Raw genomic sequence first — 15,180 nt, forward strand, 5'->3', positions numbered from 1 at the left:
TTAAATATGACGTTACGTTATTTTACATTTAAGGTTTTATAGTAAGAAAGAGTGCGAGATAACTAGGGGTTCAAAATGGTAGAAATCTGTTCAGCCTGTAAGGGTTAAAGTAATCAAGGGGGGCTAAATAAATAGGATATGTTATAGTAGTGAAACCAAAAATAAATTAGTTTTCCATTCAAAGCTATTAAATCCTTTTCAGGCTGAAGGATCTCCCGGATTGTGATCAAATAAATATAATAAAAGTGATCTGCAAATAAAAAAAAAGCGGAAATCTGAATATTTTAAATAAGATACACCAAACTAGAAGTACTATATTAGCAGAAACCTGGCCTTTTTTATCATAAACAAATATTTTACTCTGAATATCAAAAGCATAAAGAGAAAGTGCTTGGTTTGCATTACTCACTTAGCAAGTTGCTTTTCTGCATCAGCACAGAGCTCCAAAAGGCCCATAAGTACAGCCGAGACATCCATGTACGGTTCCCAGACAGTGAATCCACGTCCAATGAGATCAATTGCAGTTCGGCGTATGGTGCTGTGTGCAGGTAGTTTGGGACTGGGTGGCTGCAGCAGAAGAAATGTGAGAGCCTTGCCTGGATTTAAAAGAAATGTAAAAAGGGGAAAAAAGTCAATGATAACAGAACCAGAAAATTGATTTTCATGCCCGTAAAACCTATAAAAGTAACTGACTTTGTACTAGTTATTAGTAAACCTTTTATTATTGGGTTTATTATCTTTTTAAGAAAGAGTCTCAAAAATAATTGCTTTCAAAATGTATTGATCTTTATTTTCATTTAACCGTTTTGAAAAGATTTCAAAAACAAAAAAGTTTCTAGATTTGAATACCAATATACTTTCCAAATTTCTATATTAACTACACTGCATCTGTTAATAAAAAATTGCTTTTGTGTTTCTGACTGTTGTTTTCCTTTACAGGGTCAGGGGCACACAAAACTGGCATAAAGTGAGTAACCCAGTTTTAAGCAGAAAGCAGAAACCTGGTGTCTTAACAATCCACATTTACACGTGCAAGTCCACTTATGGAGTTCTCCATTGGCAAAATGCTGCAATATCACTAAACTGCACAACAATGAGTTAAACGTCATCATCAGCCACCTGTGAATCTGAAAACAAGCGTGGGGGTATAGGCAGAAAAATAGATTTTTCCTAAACACCTCATATTTAACCCCCTTAAATTTAATTTTACACCTATACTTTAATCAAATAATGATTGCTTTATTTTAAATCCATTACAATGGCATACAGAGACAAAATTATGAAAATTGTGTCATTGTGCAAATACCAAATATACTTGCGGATAACTTCTCCCACGGATAAGTCGGGACTTGATTTTACCATATAATTTCTAGTATTTTATAATGTAGGTCGTATAAGTCGAATGCAGAAAACTCATGCTATTGGTCCAAGAGATTATGATATGCTAACACCTACCTGACAGAGTAACCGCGGAGCACACTGACTTTTTTTTTTCTGTGTATTGTGCCTACGTGACCACACAGTAATACCCAAACTATTCTGAAGCAAAATTTGCACTGATTTGTGTTTTCTGTATCTCACCCCCTCATACACCTTTATCGTAAGAGCATCCTTTATCTATGATGGAGCATTTGATCAGAAGAAAATATGAAGCTGGTTTTAAATTAAATGTCGTTGAAGTAGCAAAAGAAATTGGCAACTGCGCTGCTGCCACAAAATTCGATGCGTCTGAGAAACTGATGCGACATTGGAGGACACAAGAAAGATGTAAGTGTTGCATTTTTGAATGGGCGTTCGGGTTTCAAGACCCGACTTATACGCGACTATATACGGTACTTACAGACCTGAGTGTAGCTATAGCTAATAGCTGGATTAAAACTAGCCTGTGTCACACACATGCGCCTAAGAGTCAACTGAAGGGCTCAAAAAGGAAAATTCCATGCCAGACCACAGGCTGGCAGAGTACACTGATATTTCCTCTTTTTCATCTGCAGACCAACCATGGGAAATTTTGCCTGGACTCAAAGATGTCACTTCTGGTCCATGGGCCCGATGACATCATTTCCCTTGCTCGACTTCAAAACCGCCACGTTTTTCTGTCTGAATTGTTCCATTTAGGACTGAAGTCTGTCGAGACCTTTTCATTTTGAACCAAACCATCATATTTGGCAGCCAAATTCAGTATAGTATACAGGCAGCTGCCCAAAATCCTTTTCCTGTGATGCTTGAATCATTTCACACCTGACACTTTATTAATATGCTTGTTAGTGGATTACACGCAGCAGACTGTTTTTTGTTTGGCTATAAGATTTAGCCCAGCCACAAACTGGCATGCCAGTACTTGTTCTTCTTGCCTTATATCCAGTGCTGCTGGGATAATAATAACGCAAGTATTTTTAATTCAATAAATTATGTATTGCATTAGGTTACTTGTTACTTTAAACACTGTTCAGAATACATTAACATATATTGCTTTTTATGCGTTACCCCGATGTGATTTTGTTGCTGAGTTTAGCACTGCATATCTATACTAATAAAAGGCAAAGCCCTTACTGACTGACTGACTGACTCACTCACTCATCACTAATTCTCCAACTTCCCGTGTAGGTAGAAGGCTGATATTTGGCAGGCTTATTCCTTACAGCTTACTTACAAAAGTTAAGCAGGTTTCATTTCGAAATTTTACACGTAACGGTCATAACGGTCGACAACGTCCGCCATGTTGAACTTTATTATTTAAGGCCCCATCTTCACGAAATGTGGTAGGTGGCTTCCCTGCGCTAACCAAAACAAATGTATGTACTTATTTCGGCCGCCATATTGAAGTTTCCAACGTCACTAATTCTCCAACTTCCCATGTAGGTAGAAGGCTGAAATTTGGTACTTATTTCGGAGGTATGATGCTACTGTTGGCCACCATATTGAACTTTTCAACGGTCTTTGTTACTTACGGGCCCATCTTCAAGAAATTTGGTACGCGGGTTCCCAATGCTAACTGAATCCTTACTTACATACATATATACATCCATAGCTTGCAGTTCGGTCACCGTGTGAGGCGGCATTGGGTCCCCCATCCCGCCTCCCATGTTGTTGGCTGCCTGCCTATATAAGGCCGACCGTCGCTCCAGTCTCTACATTCCCTTCCTTGCTTCGCCACGGGATTCCTGCTAATAACTACAGCCTTTTTATTTAATCCATGGCTTCTCCGCTGTTTTATTGCTCATTTATTACGATTATAGTTATTGTTTAGGTATTTTAGACTTACTTTACATTGTTCAGGTACCGATTTCCTTTTTCATTCCAACCCCCATTAACATGTCTTTCGAGGTGATCACCATCAATCAAAGAACTGTCACTTACAGAGTGGTTTCCATGCCCAGAGATGCCGCCTGCCTTTTCCATTCTCTTTGTTACACATTGCACGGCCATATCAGGCTCACTCTTGATATCCGAAAGAACATTGTGTCTTATGTATTGAATGACTGGGACAGGTTTAAGGAGTGGACTGATGACGGTACAGGAGATAATTATACTACACAGGAGCACTAGAAGAGTGAAATGCTTAAGTTCTTCACCTATGCATGTGCATGTGAGTTGATGGTTGCCACTGAATTGTTCGGTTGTCGCTTTCAAGTGTACCGAAATGGCCAAATATTTTACATCTTTCGACAACCGCCAATGCCTCTTAAACATCTTAGATTGACAGATGACGATTTCAGTAGTGGACATTTTGATGTTTATGAATGTTTAAACTCTCAAAAGCTGGATGTGAAGTTATCGATGAAACCGGTTGTATAGTTACAATGCTTGACAGATGCCGAATGTCACTTCAACACAAGTCCTACAAATACTGTCGTAATTGAAACAAACCATGAAACTCAAACTGATTATGACAGCAGCAATCCAAGCTGTGAGATGTGAAACAAGATTACTGTTCACATGGCCAACTGTACGTTGCATGCTCAAGAGTAAGCTCAGCACACAGCTTGGTCATATTACAACCGGAGGGCCGAACTCACAATGTGGTATACAAGAAGATCCTTAACAAATAATTATTGGTATTTTTTCCCTCAGTTTAAAAAGGTTTAATTTTCTTCTTAATAAAAATTTTAAGGCAGTATTTCGCTGCAAAGCGCGGGTATTTTGCTAGTATATATATATATATATATATATATATATATATATATATATATACACAGGTATATATATGTGTGTATATATATATATATATATATATATATATATATATATATATATATAGATGTATATATATATATATGTATATGTATATGACAGCAACACTCATAACAGTGACAAAACAATTACATTGACAATCATGTTACGTTATTTTCAAAATGTTTCCTTTTCTTTTTCATTACTTCTTTAACACACTACTCCGCTGCAAAGCGCAGGTATTTTGCTAGTTCAACATAAATTTAGAGATACTGAAATTTTGAGAGATTTTACTTCAACTAGGAGAAGGAATATGCAATATCCCATGCACTTGTTTTAGGAATTTATCATGTGGCTAAATCTTCCTGCTGATGCTGAGAGTTTGTTTGAAGCTAACAGCTGTGCAGATGAACAGAGTGAAACAGACATACACAGACTACAAAATACTTAACACTATCCCAGTTAAATGTTTATATGGTCAAATAACCAAGTTACCTATGGAGATATCTATGTGTGTTAACCTGACTCCTCAGACACAAATATCCGTGTTTTTCTAACAGTAATAAAGGTTTATATGGCATTTTAGAAAGTAAATAACCAGGTTATTGAAGCACATGTAAATGCACTCATCGAAGCTTACCCCAATACCTTTCCTTATCTATATGCAAGGTAACTTCCTAATGGTACATAGCTTATCTGACATGGTGTTAAAGGTTGGACAATAATCACTGTTTATATCTAGACTGTTCTCTAGCACCTTTCCTAGTCTGCAGAACAACAGTTTACAAAGCAATTGACATTTGACATCAATTGATGCCATTAACATTAACAGACATCATTAGCAATTTATATCATGAGCAAAACAGCTGAAAAACATTTTTAAAAAATCTAAGTCCAAGCGCCTGAATAATGCAGGTCTAATATTTACTTGTATATTAAAATATCTGAGTGCTTTACACAAAACATCAAATACCTTCCCCAATTACTGTAATTGTCCTCCAACATAATACAATTCGGGGTAACACAAAACAGAACTGGGTGGAAGGGGAAGCCTACCCACTGTGGGATGCAAACATACAAATCAGTGTGCATTCATCATACCAAGCTAACTGTACGCACGTTTTTGGTAGGTGAAAATATTACCATCATAGACAAAGCATGCAAAGTGCATGTTGACAGCAACTCAACCTAAATTTAGAACATAGTCTATCTTGCAACACCACTATAAACAACTTCATTGGAAAACATTCTTAATTGTTTATCACAAGTGCAAATCAAACTTTTACATTGTATTAAATAGCCAAATGATTCAGACAAGATTTTTAGGAACTGCAATAAAGGTGCCAAAATTAGCAGCAGTGAGGGACCATTGCCAATGCCTAACGATTTCACAGGTAAGAGTAAAATCCTCAGAACTGATGCAGTGAGTATGAAAAAAATATTGCACACTTAAAAAAACTGGCAAAGGAAAGCAATATAAATCTGCATACTTGAATCTGAATTATATATCCTCTCACCCTTGTAGTCACTCTCAGTCCAGTTGCTCTTGTGAGGGTCAACAGCCTCCAGAACATCATACCGACAACACCCATAAATAAAATGTATTATTATTATTAATGGTTCTTATCCCAGTGGCATGTCAGATCCAAACATGTGGGAGAAAACTGGAACATCCTTAGCAGTTCTTCAATATTGTCAAATTCTTAACTTTAGTGTCTGAAGTAACTTCAGTTCATCCATTTGTATGTACAACATTTGAATATAAATTTAAATATAAATTAATGGGTGTTATGCTTAGACTATATAATGCACATCTACATCTAAAGTACTGTGTGAAGTTCCAGTCACTACACTACAAGAAAGACATACTTTAGAATATGGAAAAAACTTTCATACCTAAATACACATAACAGGGGTACAGTACTGGATGGATGCAAATGGCCCCTGAACTACAGTTCACAAAAGGGATCTGATTTAGGGGTCATCATGTTTTGGATTCACAGGTGACCAATCTCAGTTCTCTTTTATTTCTGAGGTAATGTTGGCATTCACCTCCTCACAGATCCTAAATGTTTATGCCTTGAAATGTTTTACCCGGCTTGGGTCAGACTTGAGTCATGCAACATCCACATGACCCACAAAATTAGTGATATACACTTCTCGTCAAAAATTTTAGAACACCTAAGTTTTCCCAGTTTTTCTTCCAATTTAATCATTTGAAATGCAATGAATCACCTAAAATGGTGAAAAAGTAAGCAGTAAACTGCCAGAGGTTTAAATTTAAGTTAGCAAAAACTGAAGAAAAAGAAATACAGTATTAAAAATAGGCCTTCTTCAGGGAACAACCAATAGGTTACAACCTACAGATGTTCTGCAGCAATCTAAGTAAATTAAGCCCTGCAAGTTGAAGGAAACAATTTGCATAGGTGTTGATTACTTAAAAACCTTCTGTCTGCCTTAAAGCAGAGTTAGAACAGACTGTGTTACTATACCCTCTAAAAAACTATTTGGACAATATTTTGGTGATAAAAGCAAGAAAATTGTAATTAACAAATTAAATGAGACAGAGCATTATTACTCTTAGACGTATAGGCCTTTCATGTAGAGAAACTGCAAAAAAAGATAAATAAATAAAAAATCACTGAGTATGGTGTCCCACACAATCCAAAGGCAATTAGAAACTGGAAGAAACTCTGATAGGAAGAGATCGGGCAGGCCCAAAGTCACAACCCAATCAGAAGACAAGTTTCTGAGGGTCACCAGCTTGCGTGAACGCAAGCTCCTCACAATATAACAGCTTCAAGCACTGCTTAACAGTGGTCAAAAAAGGAAGTCTCAGTTTCTACCGTGAAGAGGAGACGTTGTGCCACAGGTCTGACAGGGTGAGTGGCAGTAAGAAAGCCACTCCTTAAAGGACAAAATAGGGCCTGGAAATACTGGCTGTGGACTACTGCAGACTGGAGAGAGGAGAGGGGAAAAATGGAAAATGTATTAAACAATATTTACATAAGTGCTTTGCATTTTCTGTTAAGGACAAAATACAGATGAATTTTACCATTAATTCTTTTGAGCTTTAATTTGTTAAACCTGTTTGAAAACAGTTAACCACTTGAATTTGAGTACCAGCCTAAATGTGCATTTGGGGAAAACTTCTTTAATTTAATTTTGGAAAAAGTGCATTACAGCCTATGTTGCACCAAAATGGACAATATACACGGATCAGCAACATTAAAACCACTGACAGGTGAAGTGAATAACGTTGATTGTCTCATTACATTGGTACCTGTCAAAGGTATGGATATATAAGACAGCAAATGAATAGTCAGTAAGCATGATGTGTCAGAAACAGTCAAAAATGAGTAAGCACAAGGATCTGAGCAACTCTGACAAGGACAAAATTGTGATGGCTAAATGACTGGGTCAAAGCATCTCCAAAACAATAGATCATGTAGTTTTGTTCCTGGGATGCAGTGGTTAGTACCTATCAAAAGTGCTCCAGTGGAGGTCAACCGGTGAACCGGTAACAGAGTCATGGGCCCGCAAGACTCAATGAAGCTCGTGGAGAGCGAAGGCTAGCCTGTCTGGTCAGATCCCATAGAAGACCTACGTAAACTGCTGAAAATTTTTAATGCTGGCTGTGAGTAAAAAGTTTTAGAACACACGGTGCATCGCAGCCTGCTGTGTATGGGGCTGCACAGACCCAGACTGTTCAGAGTGGCCCTGCTCATACCTGTGCACTGCTAAAAGCTCCTGCAATGAGCACATGAGAATCAGAACTGGACCATAGAGCACTGCAAAAAGTGAATCTCATTTTCTTTCAGATTATATGGATGGCCTGATGTGTGTTGCATTGTTTACCTGGGGAAGAGATGGCAGCAGGACGCACTAAAGAAAGATGGCAAGCCGGCAGTGGCAGTGTGATGCTCTGTGCAATTTCTGCTGGGAAACCTTGGGTCCTGGTATTCATGTGAATGTTACACATTTCACCTTTTTAAGAATTGCTGCATACCTTGTACATCCCTTAATGGCACCAGTGTTCCCTGATGGTAGTGGCCTCTTTCAGCAGGATAATGTGCTCTGCCACACTGAAAAAACTGTTCAGGAATAGTTTGAGAAACATGACCAAGAGTTCATGGTGTTGACAAGGCCTCCAAATTAGCCACCAAAAACAACTCCGATCCTTGGAGGACCTTAGCTCATAAAATACAGGACTTGAAGAATATGCTGTGTGACAGGGGCTTGGCATCCTTACCTAGCCGGGACGTCCCTGCTCACTATATTCAGGGGGAACAGCCATGGACGTTCCAATACCTCCCGCTGAACGCTAGTGGGCCACCTCCCTGGGGTGGAACAGTGTCTCGGGTTCCCGCAGGGCATCCTGGGAATTGGAGTTGGGTGCAGCCCTGTTGGGTCCCGCAGGTAACGCCAGGGGGCGCTGTATTTGGGACTCCTGAGCCCGTGTGGGCAGCCAATTCGTCACACCCGGAAGTGAAGCAGGAAATCATGGATCAAGCACCTGGAGCACTTCCGGGTAAACTATAAAGGGAGCCAGCGACCACCACTCAGAAGCCTGAGTCGGGTGGAAGGAGGACGAAGGTTGGTGAGGAGTGGTGGAGTGAGAAGAAGAGGAGAAGAAAGTGTTTATTGTGTGCTTGGGACTGTGTTGGGCTAGTGAGACATGGGAAAGATGTGTCTCACAGCTGAAGAAAAATAAAAATGTATTTAATTTTACACGTGCCACCTGTGTCTAATCTTGGTGCCAGATACGACAGGACACCTTCAGAGGTCAGGGCTGTTTTGGCGGCACAAGCGGGACCTACACAAAATCAGGAGGTTTTAATATTTTGGCTATTGGGGTATTAGTTAGTTAATATTGTCTAGTATTAAGAGATACAATAGATAAATGTTCAGAAAAATAATTAAGAAAGGAGGAAGATAGCTTTAATTACTAAAATTATAAATTAGGAGGACAGTTAAAAAAACCTTCAGACATTATCATGACAATCAAGGATATGACAGCAACACTAATAATTTATAATACATAAGAGGATGAAAATCAGAGCTGGCACTACATATAGCAGATTAGGTTGAAGGGTTCCAAAAGATAATGGTAAATGGAATTAGAATGAAAGAATTCTTTAGTCTGCTTTGAGCAAGAAGTCTGCAGCAAAACTGAAAAGCTTACGCATTACTTTAGAATTATGTTACAGGATTCAAGGGGAACATTAAGTTGTGTACATTTTTTATCACAGACAGATGAGCGGAACTATATAGTGTTTCAAAAGCTGTATCATTTTAGAACATGAACCAAGGTAATATGAGGGCATCTAAATCTAGATGTGACAACAAACTCAAGAAAAAAAAAAAAAATCAAGAAATGGAGTTAAAGCCATCACATGTAGGAAATGGTGCTGTAAGGTTACGGAGATGACACTTTATGAAGGAATCACCTTAAAATAAAAAATGGCAATAAACATTTGAAAAAATACTAGAGAAATGTTTATATAGACTGGTGGTGCTTATTTAATCTGAAAATTAAACTTGGGGGTAAATAAACTATTCTATTTTAATTGTTTTGCTAATGTTCATTGTTGATGCTAGCATCTTGCAGCACTTACACACAGAGGATGTGGACATTTACTAATACTAACCAAAGATTCCATGACCTGCGTAAGAGGTTGCTGGTAGTATGGGGGACCAGGTAAGAATGTGGACTGGATGTGACAACAGTCAATCACAGGTCCCAATCACACATATACCTACTAACTCTGGGCCAATTTGGAACTGATTTTTAACCTAAAACACACACACAGCCACACCCACATCTTGGGGAAGTTAATAAATATGAAAGTGCTGATTATTCTTCTAGAACTGTCTATTAAATATGGCATGACTGCTGCATCAGATAACAGAACACTGCACAAAGGAACATCTCTCTCTTTAAGACACTACAAAAAATGAAATCTATTAAAATATTAACAATAATGCATGCTATACTGTTTGGAGTAGACAGTATGGCCCCTTATAAGTACAGAGAAACTGACATGCACCACAATAGGACCCATTAAGTCCAAATTAGCGTGACAGGGACAAGAGCCTATATTGTAGGACAGACTGACACTACCCCTTTTTTGTATGACTAGAACACTCTGGGTTTAAAATGCCAGAACCAGACAGCTAAAAAGTCTCAGCATCTATGATGGGGCCCCTCACAGCCTCCACACCCCCGATCCATCTGATGAGATGAATGATCACAGACAGCACTCAGAGACAGCTCTTAGTGGTACCAACAGTACAGCCAAGTTTGATCAAAGAACCATAACACAAGAATGAATAACACTGAACTTTACACTGATTGTCAACCAAAAGGATGGGCTTATGTCCACCCAAGAAACCAACAGCAAGACCTCAATTCCTTCCTTTAAAAATCCTTTACAAAATCAAGATGCTTGTTTTACTCTACCAACTCACTGCTCAATCTGGCGTTATCTTCGGCTATCCAAAGCAGAAACCCAAGAGTTTGCAGAGTGTGGTCGCAATAAAGAGTGATCCCTATCACTCTGAAGGGTAATTAGGGCTGGACTGGAAAAATGGAAGACTGTCCATAACAGGAGTTAGATGACGGGTGCCTTTACTCCCTACAGATTTTATTTTTTCTCCAGCCGTCTGGAGTTTTTTTTGTTTTTTCTGTCCCCCCTGGCCATTGAACCTTACTCTTACTCGATGTTAATTAATGTTGATTTATTTTGTTTTATAATTGTGTCTTTTTTAATTTTTCTATTCTTTAATATGTAAAGCACTTTGAGCTACTGTTTGTATGAAAATGTGCTATATAAATAAATCTTGTTGTTGTTGTTGTACTCTAAACCTTGCTAAAGATAGCAAGTACCTGAGCATCTCAAGACGGTGCTGCAGGAGTGTCTCCTTTGCACTTTGGAGCTTCTTGTTCATATCCGTGGCTGATACTGGAGATTGTTTTTTTATCTTCACAGCTGTGATATTTCTATCATCTAATGTAGTTGTTTTCCTCTGTTGCCCTGGTTGTTGCCAACTGCAAAGTACATCTGTGGTTTCATTATAATACCACCAAAAGAAGCACTCTCTGTATTCTTAAGATTATATTAAGATGCTTTCCCGGGTGGGTGGGTGTTAATAAAATGACCCATGGTTAAAACCGTTTTTGGTTAATTTTCCATCCCCTAAAGCCAATTAAGCTCACTAAACAAGGTCCCAAAGTACAGCTATAAGCCTACCTTCCTCATTTATTTAGGCTAGTAGCTATGCAATAAAAACACAAACAATGCAACTGGCTTAATACAGGCCTAAAAAGTTCATTTTTGTGTAAACAGGTAACTTTTAAATAAATACCGCCACAGGTAGTTAGGACATATACAGGCAAAATACAAACTATAACTAAGAGGTCATTTGCAAATTATTATTGTATATAATTACTATTACTTAGACATTATTGTACATTAGGACAACACTTTTTCCATGGTGATTAACATGATCAAGATACTTTAAAACTAATGACTTTTAAAGTTCAGAAACTCAAGCATAGGCAGTTTAATTAACTTGCTCACAGTCGCAGCATTAGTCAGCAGTAACACTGGTTTAAAGCCCAGTGCTTCCGACTGTGTCACAAGTAACAATGTAGTTAAGTTCTTTAGAATGCATTTACTACATTAACACAAAACTTAATTGGACCTTCAGTCAAATCACCTAAACCATGTATATGATTTGAACCATAAGAAAACTTGAGCAGTTTCCAATTGATCTTATAATCAGTGTTAAGGCAGTGGGGATAACATGTACAAAAACATTGATACACAGTAATCCGGTAAAATTGTGGCTTGGTATGGATTGCCAACCAGGATCCCAAGCTGTTTTGTCTTGTATTGTGTGTGGCACAGCGCTGTAGCAGTGCATGCTCCCCAATCTGACCTGACCTGAAAGATGAGCTGTGCGATTGTGTTTTATTGTGCAGTGTTGAGCTTTCCAGAGTAGGCTTCAGTCTTAGGCCGGACACTGCTGGCAGTGAGTATACTGTAGCTTCCGTGGCCATGATATGGACTAGCACGGTTTGATAATGAATGGATAGAGCCATACGCACTACGAACTACATATACACACACCCCACATGCAATCAGTAAATACACACACTTGATAAAGATTATACAGCCAAAAAATGGTGTTTCAGACATTCTTTTATCACACTAATACTTGAGCACATAGGAGACAATTACTAATGCTAAATGTTTAGTAAAGTAAAAATGTGTTTTTATTATTTATACATTTGCATAAAATATTAATATGCAGCATGACTGTACCATGTTTGGTGATGTAGCCAAATTGCTCCAGAACTGTTAAGGAACTGTGTGTGAAGAGTGCGTATGTACCTCTCTCTGCCTATCCTCAGGTGGTCTGTTCTGTCTAGCATCCCAAAGACATGCTGGTTAGCCCAAGCAGTATAATGTGTGGCTGTGGCTGTGTCCGTGAATGTGCCCATTACTAGACTCATACACTGCTCATACAGAGTCAGGGCTGGATTCTGTCTGCTCCCTGATGATTCTGAAGCAAACATCAGGTCTCTGTGGTTCTTAATGAGAAAACTGTGCATATGGTAAAATGAACTAATGTGAAAAGCAGATCTTAGCCTTGATTTTCACACTAAAATGATATTAGTTGTGAAATACAGACATACAAAATCATTACTAAGTGAGCTAGTGCACCATAACTTTATAAACAGATCGATTTATTTCCGTGTAACAAAACTTCTGTGGGTTCACCTTTACCACAACTAGGTTTGGGGAGAGGATATTCTAACTTTTTTGAAGGTTATTCACATAACATTTGTAGCAGGCATACCAAACTTTAAGAACATATCTTTTTCAAGTATAACAAACCCCAAGGGTACAAAACACATTCGTAAGGCAAACCTGCTCCTGAGAAGTACAATGCTGGAAAGTCTGTTACATCAGTGTTGAAATAAAAACACAATAAAACTTTGTATTTCTTGCCTTTTTTATTCAACCTGTGAGCACAGAATTAAGCCCTCAATATTAACACTGTCTCAAACTCTAAGTGGTAATTCCTTATAAAATAAAGTGTGACCATACCCTTTATTGTACACATGAGCACCTCTGATTATTCAAATGAGTTATCCAAGTCACTCTGATTCTCAAAAGCTGCTGATCTCCAACAAAGTGTGCTTTCTAAAGACAGCGTTCTGATATGTCAAAAGTATTAATCTTGAACAGACCCCAAAAAAATATCACATGCACCAAAAAAGGGAATCATTTCACTGCCCGTTTCTCCAAACAGACATCTTTGTTTAAGCTTTGACTTGGCTTAAATGAATGAATTAATATTGACAAAACATCAACTAAGCTAATGAGTTGTTAGTTAAGGCAATAAACATGTCACATTAGAGTCAGCACGGTAAAGAGGTAATTAGCCCTGGAAAAGCTCTGCTGATTGGAGCTGTTGAGATCCCCACTCTTAACCTTTGAGTCCATTATCAAGTGCAGGACGAGCAGAGCTATGCTAATGCGAATTCTTCAACTGACAGCCTGCTTGCTCCCTAAGTCAAGGACTACATTATCAGTAAAGCGTTCGTCAACACACAGGATGGGTGAATTCATGGAAATAAAATCAAATACCTGCTATAATCTGAATGAGCCAAAAACGAAAATGATCAGAAAATAGCCCGATCACTTGCCTTTTTCATTTTCTGTATATGGTTCATTGCAAATATCCTCCATATACTAAAAACAACAATGCATACACTTAAGTACTACTAGTATAACTAAGGGATGGGTATGCTGACCAAAGTATTTGGCTGAAATTTGTCTTTGATCAAAAATGCCAAACTTAATCAGTTTAGCATATATTATTTATTTTGAATCTTACAATAATATCTAGGAAATAACCTCATTCCATGGTAGGATTATACGACATGGACAAAATGTCATGCTGCAAGTATATTCCTACATATATTCATGTACTTGCAATATTAAAAAAAAAATACAATAAAATTATTACATCTGGACACTTCCATGTCACATACTTGAAAGTAACTGCAAAAGCCAAAAGTGATAAGCCTACATCTAAAAACTGAAACATAAAAATGAATACCTGCTATTCTAAACACAAAAGTATTATAATAATGTTTTAAAAAATCATTTTATTAAGGGTGACATATGGTTAGCTCTGTTGCCTCACTGATGCATAATCATGAATTTGAATAATGCGTTAGATTGCCTTGTTTATGGTGGGGGATGTCAGGGACGTTCGGGGTGAGGATAATGGATGTTCTCCCTGTGTTCATGAGCTTTCCTCCAGGTACTGTAGTTTTCTCTCCACTCCGTAAAGACATGCAAGTCAGGCTAACTAATGAATATAAACTGGATCGGTATGAGTCAATATGCTTGAGTGTGTGATACATAGTACTTGAGCAACCAGGGGGCAGGCTCTTGCTTTATACCTAATGCTGTGTGCACAGACACTTGCCCAATGAAAAATGGACCATAACGTTTGTAATACCCATTTTTCACTGAACTACTTTATAAAGCTGTAATATCAGCTCTCCTCACCACAAAGGAGTTTACAAATATACCACAATATTTTCAGACTTGCTTAATTCAACTGGCAGCATTAGGCACAAGGTAGGAAACAGCTCTGGATAGGGTTCTACTTATGCACCCATGCAATCACTGATGGGTCAGTGTGAAATCCCCAATCAACCTAAATGGGAGTATAAACAAGGACTGGAATATTTTTTTTCCATTTTTAAAGTAATAACTAGACAATAAATGAATAAAAACGTGCAACAGAGAGGCACAGATGCTAGCAGTGCCTTTATCACACCTCCAAGAAAATGAGATCAGTACCAGGTCTAATAAACCGCTCTGAATATCCTGCCCATGTCTGCATTAGTTTTCCTACATTTACTCAAGTTTGTATCTCCATCCCATAAATTCAGTTCAGTTTATTTTTGAATAGTAC

The 15,180-nt window shown here is 38.0% G+C and overlaps 1 protein-coding gene across 4 annotated transcripts in view; it reads right to left on the bottom strand.

Moving 5' to 3' along the window:
• Nucleotides 1-15,180, bottom strand: part of LOC120527253 (WD repeat-containing protein 7) — a 522,770-nt gene that overhangs the window by 136,138 nt on the left and 371,452 nt on the right. For all 4 annotated transcript variants that reach the window (XM_039750464.1, XM_039750463.1, XM_039750462.1 and 1 more), the window contains one exon: nt 410-596. In XM_039750464.1, coding sequence (XP_039606398.1) covers nt 410-596 — 187 coding nt within the window. The remainder of the gene's footprint in view (nt 1-409; nt 597-15,180) is intronic.

This window comes from Polypterus senegalus, chromosome 4 (assembly GCF_016835505.1).
Source record: "Polypterus senegalus isolate Bchr_013 chromosome 4, ASM1683550v1, whole genome shotgun sequence".
NCBI classification, from domain to species: domain Eukaryota; kingdom Metazoa; phylum Chordata; class Cladistia; order Polypteriformes; family Polypteridae; genus Polypterus; species Polypterus senegalus.